General features: G+C 38.6%; 1 protein-coding gene across 2 annotated transcripts in view; it reads right to left on the bottom strand.

The window, feature by feature from the left end:
- The window catches only part of ZCCHC7 (zinc finger CCHC-type containing 7), a 267,242-nt gene that overhangs the window by 54,698 nt on the left and 199,663 nt on the right, over nucleotides 1–12,881 (bottom strand). For both annotated transcript variants that reach the window (XM_055578547.1, XM_055578546.1), the window contains exons 3-5: nucleotides 7,424–7,467; nucleotides 6,089–6,214; nucleotides 4,989–5,159 (exon numbers count right to left, since the gene is read on the bottom strand). In XM_055578547.1, coding sequence (XP_055434522.1) covers nucleotides 4,989–5,159; nucleotides 6,089–6,214; nucleotides 7,424–7,467 — 341 coding nt within the window. The remainder of the gene's footprint in view (nucleotides 1–4,988; nucleotides 5,160–6,088; nucleotides 6,215–7,423; nucleotides 7,468–12,881) is intronic.

Raw genomic sequence — 12,881 nt, 5'->3', positions numbered from 1 at the left:
CAGGGGATCTTCCCGAAACAAGAATCGAACCAGATCTCCCGCACAGCAGCAGATTCTTTACTGTCTGAGCCAATGATATTTTAAATAAGTTTATTATCAAAGGTGTTTATTATATCCACAATATCTGCATGTTTAAGACAGAAACTTGAGAGGATATTCTGAGGAGGACTTAAACTGACAACATCTAGACTGTCAGTAAGTGAATCTTCTCCATGTACTTTCATGAACTACAGCATCATTTTAACTTTCAGACCTTCAGCAAAGCCTAACTTTACAATGTATACAGACAGCTTTAAATTCTCTTTTTATGTACAGGCTATCAACAAGAAGAGAGACTGGTAGATTTAAAATTTAGATTCTTTTTACACTTCAGATTCTCTTCCTTTGGAAGGCACCAATAATGTAGGTTGACTTATGAAAGCCTTGAGCCATCTTTCTACCCTTTACATTGGAAAACTCTGGAAGTTCACACCATTACTTTTATACAATAGTTAACAAGTGAAGAGCTTTTCCAAAATCACTGCAGATGGTGACTGCAGCCATGAAATTAAAAGATGCTTACTTCTTGGAAGGAAAGTTATGACCAACCTAGACAGCATATTCAAAAGCAGAGACATTACTTTGCCAACAAAGGTTCGTCTAGTCAAGGCTATGGTTTTTCCTGTGGTCATGTATGGATGTGAGAGTTGGACTGTGAAGAAGGCTGAGTGCCGAAGAACTGATGCTTTTGAACTGTGGTGTTGGAGAAGACTCTTGAGAGTCCCTGGGACTGCAAGGAGATCCAACCAGTCCATTCTGAAGGAGATCAGCCCTGGGATTTCTTTGGAAGGAATGATGCTAAAGCTGAAACTCCAGTACTTTGGCCACCTCATGTGAAGAGTTGACTCATTGGAAAAGACTCTGCTGGTGGGAGGGATTGGGGGCAGGAGGAGAAGGGGACGACAGAGGATGAGATGGCTGGATGGCATCACTGACTCAATGGATGTGAGTTTGAGTGAACTCCGGGAGTTGGTGATGGACAGGGAGGTCTGGTGTGCTGCGATTCATGGGGTCGCAAAGAGTCAGATATGACTCGGTGACCGAACTCAACTGAAGAGCTTTCCAAGCAGAATTCAGGAGTCACAGCAAGAATATGAATATGACTCATGAGTTTTCATTAATAATTGTCTTTACACATTTAACTGGTGCTCTGGTATTACACAGATCCTGATGTGGCAATAGGGGTGTAAAAGTAAAGATGGAAGTTTCTTAATCTCCTTAATTTATAAGAGGTTAGGGCATCTACAGTTACCCAGGGCTTCATAAATTCCAGTAGGTGGGAAGATGAAAATGACAAGGAAGACTGAAGAACATCATGGTCAGAGGGTCTTAGCCTTAAATAAGTCAAAGATATATACACAAAGAGGGAGGAGAAATGATTTAGAAATAGTAGCAGCCAGTGACTCATTGGAAAAGACCTTAAAGCTTGGAAATGAGGGCAAGAGAAGGGGGTGGTGGAGGATGAGATGGTTCAATAAAATCACTGACTCAATGGACATGAGTTTGAGCAAACTCCGGGAGATGGTGAAGGACAGGGAAGCCCAGCATGCTGCAATTCATGGGTCACAAGGAGTCGGACATGACTTAGTGACCAAACAACAATGGCCAGTGAGAAAGAGCTTGATCCTAATCAGCTTAATTCAGAGGTATGTGGGTCAAGAAAGAATGAGCAGCAAGAATTTGAGAATGCTGCAGGGGAAACAATATTTTCTGTGGAGGGCCAGGTTTCAAGACAGATTTAAAGCAAGTGTGGGATTAGCTGAATAGTTTCACCAATCTGGGGCCAGAAAGAAACTCCAAGTGAATCCTCAAGAAGAGCTTCTGGGATAGTGGAAGGACTTTTAAGTTTCTTCAGAAAAAGTCAGTGGAGGACCTCCCTGGAGGTAATGTGGATAGGAATTTGCCTGTCAATGTAGGGCCCATGGGTTCAATCCTTGGTCCAGAAAGATACCACATGCCGTAGAGCAACTAAGTCCATGAGCCAACTACGGAGCCTGAGGTCTAGAATCCACGAGTCGCAACTACTGAGCTGAAGTTGCTGCAACTACTGAAGCTCGTGTGCCTAGAGCCTATGTTCCACAATACGAGAAGCCTGAGTACTGTAACTAGAGAGTAGCCCCCTGCTTCACAACTAGAGAAAGCCTGCATGTAGCAATGAAGACTAGTGCAGACAAAAACAAAAAGTCAGTAAAGCTCAGGTGTGATGGGGCTCCTAGGGAATCCTATACCAGGTGGGCAGACTGAGAAAAGATCGATTCATGTCCAGAACTTTCACCATGTAATTAAAAAAACAAAACAAAACACAATGGCAGATCTTTGCAGATTTAGGGTAAAAGGTGATGGCTTCTCTGAAGCCAGCCACAGTCTAACCCTATCTTAAAAATGTATAATAACTGGGGTTATTAATCCTCAAGGCCATTTTAGATAAGGAGTTTAACATACATTAGAGGCCAAAATTAAGAAGCTAAGCAGAATGAGCTACAGATTTAATCATAGCTAATTACATAACCTTTAACAAACCATTCTTAACTGTTCTGTACTGTGCTTTCCTATTTTAAAAAAAACTACTCATGACAATGTCTGAGCCTCTTCTGTTATCACAGACAAGTTAGACCATGTTTCTAAGAGCTCTTTGGAATAAAGAAGTTAAAAAATATGCTTTTAAACCTAACTGCCAAACTAGAAAATCTTGCCAAGAAATTATCATTGACAACTTAATGCAGAGAATAACAGAATAAATCTAAGACAACTTAAAACTTACTATTTTTAAGAGCTAGTAAATATTGAAAAATAAGTTTAAAACTACTTTGGAGTGAAATGACAATGTCCATCTCTATACTTTGTCTTGAGACTCATATTCAATCTCACTAGGGCCTAAGAAATAAAAATTGAAACAGTAAGATACAATTTTCTCCTTATCTGAATGTCCAAAAATTTAAAGACTGATTACAACTAGGGGTGAGAGTACTTTAGGACACTGCTAGCAGATGGATATATTGGTTCAATCTTTTAGAAGAGTAATCTGGCAATATTTATGCATATATACTCTGATGGCCAAAAGTGAAGAGGAACTAAAGAGCCTCTTGATGAGGGTGAAACAGGAGAGTGAAAAAGCTGGCTTGAAATTCAAAAAAAAAAAAAAAGAAAAAAAAAAGATCATGGCATCTGGTTCCATCAATTAGTGGCAAAGAGCAGAGGAAAAAGTGGAAGCAGTAAGAGCTTTTATTTTCTTGGGTTCCAAAATCACTGCAGACGGTGACTGCAGCCATGAAATTAAAAGACGTTTGCTCCTTGGAAGGAAAATTATGACAAACCTAGACAGCATATTAAAAATTAGACACATCACTTTGCTGACAAGGGTCCATATAGTCAAAGTTATGGTTTTTCCACTAGTCATATACAGATGTGACAGTTGGACCATAAAGAAAGCTGAGCACTGAAGAACTGATCCTTTCAAATTATAGTGCTAGACGACTCTTGAGGATCCCTTGGACAGCAAGGAGATCAAATCAGTAAATCCTAAAGGAAATCAACCCTGACTATTCATTGGATGGACTGTTCCTAAAGCTCCAATACTTTGGTCACCTGATGTGAAGAGCTGACTTATTGGAAAAGACCCTGATGCTAGGAAAGATTGAAGGTAAGAGGAAAAGTGGCTGACAGAGGATGAGATGGTTAGATAGCATCACCAACTCAATGGACATGAATTTGAGCAAACTCCAGGAGATACTGGAGCACAGACAAGCCTGGCATGCTACTGTCCATGGGGTCGCAAAGAGTCGGACACGACTTAGTGACTGAACAACAAATGTATATATATCCTTTAATAATACAATTTCATTTAGGATACAACTTACTGAAATATACTCTTACATGAATGAAGAGATATAAAAACATGGTAAAAACATGTTTACAGCAGTACTGTTTGCTTAAAAAATCTAAATGTATTGGTAGAGAAATAGCTGGATAACTGGTAAAAAAAAAAAAAGAATAAAGGTTAGCCATGAGAAAGACAGCCTTTATGAACTGATACAGAGACATATTCATAAAGAATTAACTGGAAAAAAATTAACTTAACAGACAGTGACCCTATTTTTGTTTATAAAAGCCCTTTAGAAACTATAATCAATAACTATTATATTATTTACATAAGAAACACATATACCAAACATTTATCCCAACAGACAGTCATATTAATGTTTTAAGCAAAAGGCTCTAGGCATAATTCAATATATGCAAAATTTTAAAAATATTTGTGCTTTGTATCATGTCTTTGGGAAGAACAAATTAAAGGAAAAGGTTCCTACTTTTTGTGAGGGCATACTTAATTCTATAGCCCTTCTGGTTGAAATTGTGACTAAAACCCCACCAACATTTATAACATGACACAAAATGACATCTAAAATAACAATGTGCTAAAATTCAATGTGTTACAAGTAATTGAAATATCTTCTAAGTTACTTCTGTCTTTTAAAATCTAATGAAAGATCTAAGATAAGCAGATTTAAAGTGTTGGTGGCTTGTCTTTCTTGCATGAGACTATTGTATCACCAAGAGCCATCAATAAGCAGGCTTCATAAAGACCTTTGTATACAACTATTAAGTATTTATATGTATGTATTTCATCTAACTATGAATAGGTGCATAAATTTTACATGTTTTTTATTACATACCTCTTTAATTTGAAACTTTACTTTGGCAAACACATTATGCCAAAGAGGCTAGCACAGGTTTACAGTTTTTGTTGATGCTGCTTCTGGATGAACCATTCAGTAGGATCCCTATCCTGAGATATTATAGTACTCATATACATGATCTGTGGCCAAAGGGACATTGACTATTATTATACACAGAGCAGAGAAACATTCTTTTAAGTAGGCTGGCAGATGGTTACAAATTGGCATGATGCCCCCAAAGCCTGACAAATTAGTCATTTGCTAGATACTCACATCAGCATAGTGGCCTATCATATCACATCGGTCACAGCGTTTTCTCCAGGAAGCTCTTTCAAGACATCTGTGAGTGGAAGACATAGGCAAAGAACAGCCTAAGCAAAAGCGGGCCGGACAGGCATACTGGAGGTGTCCTCTCTCGGAACAGAGGCAGCAGGGGCGGACTTTCTATGTGGCAGACAAACAAACAAAAAATCTCTTTAGCAAAATACTTCAGTCTCAAATAGAATACTTCTTTTTCAGTATAATTGCTTAAAAAATTATTTCCATTTGGGAACTCAATGAAGGTCAAATCAAACATAACTGTAAAATCAAACAAAAGATCTTAAGTCAGAGTCTTAACAAAAGCCAGCTGTGTTCTGTGGTTGCCACAAAGGCTTAGTCCGCATGTATACTATTAGTTGGCATCTATTCTTATGCCTTGCTTTGTAGAACACCGACAAAGTCGAATGTATCTAAGATGGAAAGTAGCATGATGAGGATCTGGAAGCTAAGTCTAGGAGAAAGATACAGAAAGAGGTTGCTTTGCCTGAAGAAACAAAGGTAAAAGAGGAAACAAGAGAGCCACCTCAAATACCTGAAAGACAGTCATTTGGAAGAAGGAGTAGGTAAGGGATGAAATACTTGTTAAGGGCTCACTAAGTGTCAAGAAATGTCTAAGAGTTCTGTGTTATTTCAAAGGCTAATGTATCTGTTGAACATAATTTACATCGATAAACATTTATAAATGCCTAAAATTATAATCTAGCAATGAAAATTATCCCACAATGAAACAAGCTGTGTCATAAAGCAGAAGACTTAGAACCAAAAACGAGTCTCAAGAATCAATCTGATTCAACCTCCTCATTTTATAGTAAAGAAAAGAGAAGCACAAAAGGTGAAATGATTTGCCTAAAGGTTGTACAACTACTAATGGGATAGTGAAATTGATTCTGGCTGTAGATTTATTATCCTTTACTACTACTCGAGGCTGTGACCTACAAGAACATTTAACATGAAATGTAACCCATATATTACATAACATTTGAATTTGAAGGTATTAAGGGTTCTAACCCTACTATTTTAACAATATGGAAAGAAACATTTATTTCACATACTTGTGGGAAGGGGCAGTTTTTTGACAAATGGCCACATTTGTCACAATTTCTACAGGTAACATTTTTGTTGGCTGTATAGTATCGATGGGTCCATCTTCCAGATGATCTTTTATTACCTATCTGTGCCTAAGGAAAAAAAAGATCATAAATTAAAATTATTTCACTCTGTTCAACAGAATTAACAATCATAATGTGTTCAATTTAGAAGCTAGCAACAGGGAACTTTATGTTCTTAAAGGAGTTAAGAAAAATTTTAGAGGGTACCATGAAGACAACTCTACTTTTTGTTTGCCTATCTCTTGTATTCTTTTACACTTCTCCATGAGTCCATTTTTTTTTTTTTAATCTTTCTCTGCTTATAGTTCAGGTCTAGTAAGGGCGCTGATGCATCCTTTAGACATTACAGTGGCATTCAGAGTCAAAGATATTGCTGACATATATCTGAACGTATACCACATTTTTCTGAATGAGAAGCTTGCTTAAATTTTTAGTTAGGGGTTGGTGTTTTTTATGATTTTGCCCTCTACAAAGTTATAAAACCACAAAGCCACCAAATACATTCCTTCTTTTGAACAGCCCAGGGTTAATCCCTACAAACTGGATTTTAGCTTCTAAGAGAGAAAAAGATACTGTCCTCCCCCTAGAGTCCTTTTAAGATCTATTCTTCCTACACTGATCCAATTCTAGATGTCCCATATTCTAGCCAAAATCCAATATCATGCAAGAGAGTAGTAGCAAAACATACGATACGGACTATCTAAAGACGAAAAACTAAATGTCAACCATGCTTTTATCTTGTTTGGTTTACTTTTTGAAAAAAAGTTCATGTTTCACTTATTATTCTACTGAATTAGCCAAGTAGGTCTCAAAAGGAGACACAATATAATTATCTCTTAAAACTTTCCTTATACCAAATTGTAAAATTATTCTCTTCTCTAGCCATCTGTCACAATTAAGGCTAATAATTGAGAAAGACAAACACCTGCCACATCCTAAATATAGACTAACCATTTCCTTACACTGAAGAAGCAGTTATTTCCGGTGTTGATCTTGAGTGGTACCAGGCAAAATGGGCTGAGAGGACTCATCATAGCAGAGAAGAAGCAAAAGGGATAGGGGACTAAATCATTATGGCAATTAACTGACTGGAGAAAATCAAGGCTTAACCATGCTTCTGAAAAATTCAACCACCCATAAACTAAAATTAAACTTTTTCTTACAAGATACTTGGATTGCTGCTACGTTTAAAAAGCTCATTAAGTCATCACAATGAAGTAAAAGGAAACTATGAATCAAAGGAAATTATTAATCTATTATTCATAACTTTGATTTTACCTCAATATCTTTGTCACTGATAAACCAGTTCACATCATCTTCTCCTACAAAACAAATAAAACATGTTACTCAATCTTTACACATTTAAAGCACTTGATTGACAATAATTATTCAATTTCTTAATACTGATACTGAACTACAAAGGAATATTGAGAAATGTAAATCCCTTAACATCTTGACTCTGTTACTACTTCTGTGGCTCTGAAAATACTTAACCTCTCTTAATCTCAGTTTCCTTACCTGTGAAATGGAAGTAACAGTATTTTCCCTGTATAGTATACCTAAAAAATCAGATGAGATGTGTGAATCAGATGAGATATGTGAAAATGCTTTGAACATAATCAAACTGTAAATCTCTGAAGGGACCAAAAACCCAACAGCAGGTGCAAAAAAGAAATCTTATCTGAACTTCCCTTATCTGACTAAAGCCTGTCTCATGAGCTAGCTGCCACAGCCCCTTTCCCCAACTCAGAGGTCTCTAATCAGGAAAGTCACAGACCATGGGTACCAGGACATTCCTACAAAACTGTGGAAAGATGCACATCACAACCTTCTATCTTCGGAAGCTCTAAATTCTCCCTTCTGTTAAGTTGGTATATAAACTTTTATCCTTCAGCAAGTTACTCGTTACTGAGTGTTTCCACCTTTGGTCTTTTCTCCTGTTACTCTCTCTACTGTCAATTAATTAATTTGCAGGCCTCCCCACCATTCAGACCCAAGTAGGTAGAAGAAAGGTTTTTCCTTCCAATATCAGTATTAACTGTGTCCACCAGCTTCTCATTGTAGTTGACTTTCATTGTAACATTTAAAAAAGTTGGACTGAATATTATCTCATGATTAGAGCTAGGAATTTAGCACTGTATTTTACAACATCAAAAATAGTGAAATAAGAGAGGTCAAATATCTAGCAGCTGGTGATTGGTTTAAAAATACAACTGTAAAAACCTAGCTGGGTGGGGAGCTCTACCTTTTCCTTTATCAGCTGTTTTCTTCTCCTTGCACTGCCCCTTTACAAACCTGCAAATGGTTGCTATTCCCTTGGTCCACCCATGGCCAAGGAGGAAGGGACATATGACTAATGCAGAAGCTAAGGTGTCAACAACGGACTGAATGATTTTTTTCTTCCCCTAAAGCAAAGTTAAGATTTCCTCCTTTCTCCTACCTACCCTTTTCTATCTCAAAAACACAAAACCAAAAAAAAAAACCCACAAATTGAGCTTGACTCTTCTTTGAAAGGAATTCTGAAGACACATGAAGTAATCTACATTTTCCCAGGACCACCCTTATGGCAGAAAGTGAAGAAGAACTAAAGAGCCTCTTGATGAAAGTGAAAGAGGAGAGTGAAAAAGTTGGCTTAAAGCTCAACATTCAGAAAACTAAGATCATGGCATCTGGTCCCATCACTTCATGGCAAATAGATGGGGAAACAGTGCAAACAGTGGCTGACTTTATTTTTCTGGGCTCCAAAATCACTGCAGATGGTGACTGCAGCCATGAAATTAAAAGACGCTTGCTCCTTGGAAGGAAAGTTATGACCAACCTAGATAGCATATTGAAAAGCAGAGACATTATTTTGCCAACAAAGGTCCATCTAGTCAAGGCTATGGTTTTTCCAGTAGTCATGTATGGATGTGCGAGTTGGACTGTGAAGAAAGCTAAGCGCCGAAGAATTGATGCTTTTGAACTGTGGTGTTGGAGAAGACTCTTGAGAGTCCCTTGGACTGCAAGGAGATCCAACCAGTTCATCCTAAAGGAGATCAGTCCTGGGTGTTCATTGGAAGGACTGATGTTGAAGCTGAAACTCCAATACTTTTGCCATCTGATGCAAAGAACTGACTCATTTGAAAAGACCCTGATGCTGGGAAAGATTGAGGGCAGGAGGAAAAGGGGATGACAGAGGATGAGATGGCTGGATGGCATCACCGACACAATGGACATGAGTTTGGGTGGACTCCGGGAGTTGGTGATGGACAGGGAGGCCTGGTGTGCTGCGGTTCATGGGGTCGCAGAGAGTCAGACACGACTGAGCGACTGAACTGAACCAGGAGTAAGTGTCTAGAGATGTATTTTAAAATAAAATACTTTTACTAAGAAAACCAAGAGGCTGCATTACAAAAAGATCAATCCATAGAAGAGCAGAGATGCTGTGCTGATGATTATTTCCTTTATAAAATTCGGAGGCTGCATCCATATACTGAAAGTGGAGAATACATTAAATAGCCGCAGCGTCTATTCCTTCATCATCACCATCCATACTATTCTTCTTTCATTCAAAGGATTCATCTAAGGAGCATGCTCTGCTGTAACTTTCAAAGCTGCCCTTTGTTCCTCAACATCCTTCATCATTAAAACTCAAAATGACCATTAAAAATCACTAATTACAAAACTGACTTAATACTGTCCTTAAAAAAATGAACTCCTAAACCAAGGAAATGCAAAATAGCAACCGTTAATCAGCCCCAAACCCCAATAAATTTACACATGAAGAGAGAATATTGAAAAAAGGAAGGTTTATGAGAGAGATCAGCTGCATTTAGATTGTTTTAACAAAGCCAGGGAATTCAACAATATCTAGGTTATATACTAAGTCCTCTTCAACAAGCTACAGAATATTCTTACTGTAGAAAAGTTGTCAATAAGTATACAAAATAGGCTTAAGTTACAAATGAAATCAGACTTCTTGGTGGTAAATGAAGTAAAGACATCACCAGGAACATACAAGTCAACTTTTGGCCCTACTCATGGTTCAGTTTTGATTCTATCCTGGTAATGACAGCTGACTCTTATTCCTATCCTGTTTGCTTCTTAACCTCATATACAAACCTAATGGAAGGTTTTTCTAAGGGCAACTCATTAGGACTTCCACAGGCAGCCATTCTCCCCTTCATTAAATTTTTGGTACAGATTTTGTCAGAAACCTGGGTTCCAGTCTTAACCCTATCTCTTATTTGTTATGTGCCAAAGGCTGCAGCCATGAAATTAAAAGACGCTTATTCCTTGGAAGGAAAGTTATGACCAACCTAGATAGCATATTCAAAAGCAGAGACATTATTTTGCCAACAAAGGTCCGTCTAGTCAAGGCTATGGTTTTTCCAGTGGTCTTGTATGGATGTGAGAGTTGGACTGTGAAGAAGGCTGAGCGCTGAAGAATGGATGCTTTTGAACTGTGGTGTTGGAGAAGACTCTTGAGAGTCCCTTGGACTGCAAGGAGATCCAACCAGTCCATTCTGAAGGAGATCAGCCCTGGGATTTCTTGCTAAAGCTGAAACTCCAGTACTTTGGCCACCTGAGACGAAGAGTTGACTCACAGGAAAAGACTGATGCTGGGAGGGATTGGGGGCAGGAGGAAAAGGGGATGACACAGGATGAGATGGCTGGATGGCATCACCGACTCAATGGACGTGAGCTGAGTGAACTCCAGCAGTTGGTGATGGACAGGGAGGCCTGGCGTGCTGCGATTCAAGGGGTCACAAAGAGTTGGACATGACTGAGCGACTGAACTGAACTGAAAGGGCAGGTTATTTATCCTCTCTGGGTCTGTTTAATAATGAATTGGATTAAGTGGTATCAATGGTACCTTCTAGCATGGAGTTTCTGTGATTCTATCCACTTTTGATTCATTACTGGAGTCAAATACACTACTACTTAAGTCTACATAACCTAAATCCTCCAGACTTTTACAACCAACTCAGTGTCTTGCCTTAAAGACAATGTCCCACAGGGCCGAGGAGCACCCATCTTCTCTGTGTGTACTGCCACCACCACAGAATATAAAATGGGATTGCCCTAAAGTGTAAAATTAGGACTGTCCTAAAGATGCCTAATTTCGACTCTTACCTACCTGTTAGCCTTGTCTTGCTAAGATCCGGGACTATGATTCTTTTCAGACTTTAGAATTATAATCAAAGCAATAGCTAGTAACTCTGTCTTTGCATTACGTGAGCTCAGTTTAACAAACATGTATTGAAAGGTTACAATAAGCAAGGTGCTGTGAAAGTGAAGTAGCTCAGTCATGTCTGACTCTTTGCAACCCTGTGGACTGCAGCCTACCAGGCTCGTCCCTCCATGGGATTCTCCAAGCAAGAATACTGGAGTGGGTTGCCATTTCCTTCTCCAGGGGATCTTCCCAACAGAGGGATCAAACCCGGGTCTCCAGCATTGCAGGCAGACACTTTAACCTCTGAGGCACCAGGGAAGCCCTACCACCAGGGAAGGTGCTATAGGGTAAACAAAAATGAGTAAGAGCTTGTAACCTAGTTATTAGCTGAGTGCTGAAGAATTGATGCTTTTGAACTGTGGTGTTGGAGAAGACTCTTGAGAGTCCCTTGGACTGCAAGGAGATCCAACCAGTCCATCCTGAAGGAAACCAGTCCTGAATATTCACTGGAAGGACTGATGCTGAAACTCCAATACTTTGGCCACCTGATGTGAACTGACTCAGTGGAAAAGACCCTGATGATGGAAAAGATTGAAGGCGGGAGGAGAAGGGGACGACAGAGGATGAGATGATTGGATGGCATTACCAACTCAGTGGACATGAGTTTGAGCAAGCTCTGGGAGTTGGTGATGAACAGGGAAGCCTGGCGTGCTGCAGTTCATGGGGTCGCAAAGAGTCGGACACAACTGAGCAACTGAACTGACCTGATTTACAATGCTCTGTTGATTTCTGCTGCACAGCAAAGTGAATAATCACTTATATGTGTGTGTGTATTTATCTCCTCTTTTAGATCCTTTTCCTATATAGATTACAGAGTACTGAGTAGAGTTCCCCGTGGTATACAGTAAGTCGTTATCTATTTTATATAGTGTCTGTATATCTCAATCCCAATCTCCCAAATTATCCCTCCCTCCACTGTCCCCCTTGGTAACCATAAATTTGTTTTCTACAGCTGTGACTCCTTCTGTTTTATATATATGTTCATTTGTACCATTTTTTAAGATTTCACAAGTGATATCCTATGATATTTATTTGTCTTTGATTTGCTTCACTTAGTATGATAATCTCTAAGTCCATCCATGTCACTGCAAATGGCATTATTTCATTTTTATGGTTGAGTAATATTCCATTGTATGTATGTACCATATCTTCTTTACCCATTCATTTGTCAATGGACATTTCACTTGCTTTCATGTCTTGGCTATTGTAAACAGTGTTCCAATGAACATTTGAGGTGCATGTAATCTTTCAAATTGTTTTTTCCTGGATGCATGCACAGCAGTAGGATTGCTGGATCATATGGTAGTTCTATTTTTATTTTTTATTAATTATCTCCATCATGTTCTCTGTAGTGGTTGTACCAGTTTTGAAACTGTCAGTCTTTTAAACTGTAACCTTAGAATGGTTGTGAAGTAGTACTCATTATGACTTTAATGGTCATTACACTGATGAATACTGTGAATAAAAAGTTTTGTTGCCTCTTTTCCGACCTGTATGCCTTTTGCTTCTTTTTTTTTTTCC

This window comes from Bubalus kerabau, chromosome 4 (assembly GCF_029407905.1).
Source record: "Bubalus kerabau isolate K-KA32 ecotype Philippines breed swamp buffalo chromosome 4, PCC_UOA_SB_1v2, whole genome shotgun sequence".
Classification (NCBI taxonomy): domain Eukaryota; kingdom Metazoa; phylum Chordata; class Mammalia; order Artiodactyla; family Bovidae; genus Bubalus; species Bubalus kerabau.
Note: the sequence above shows the minus strand (reverse complement) of the source record. Positions and strands in the feature narration are given on the sequence as shown.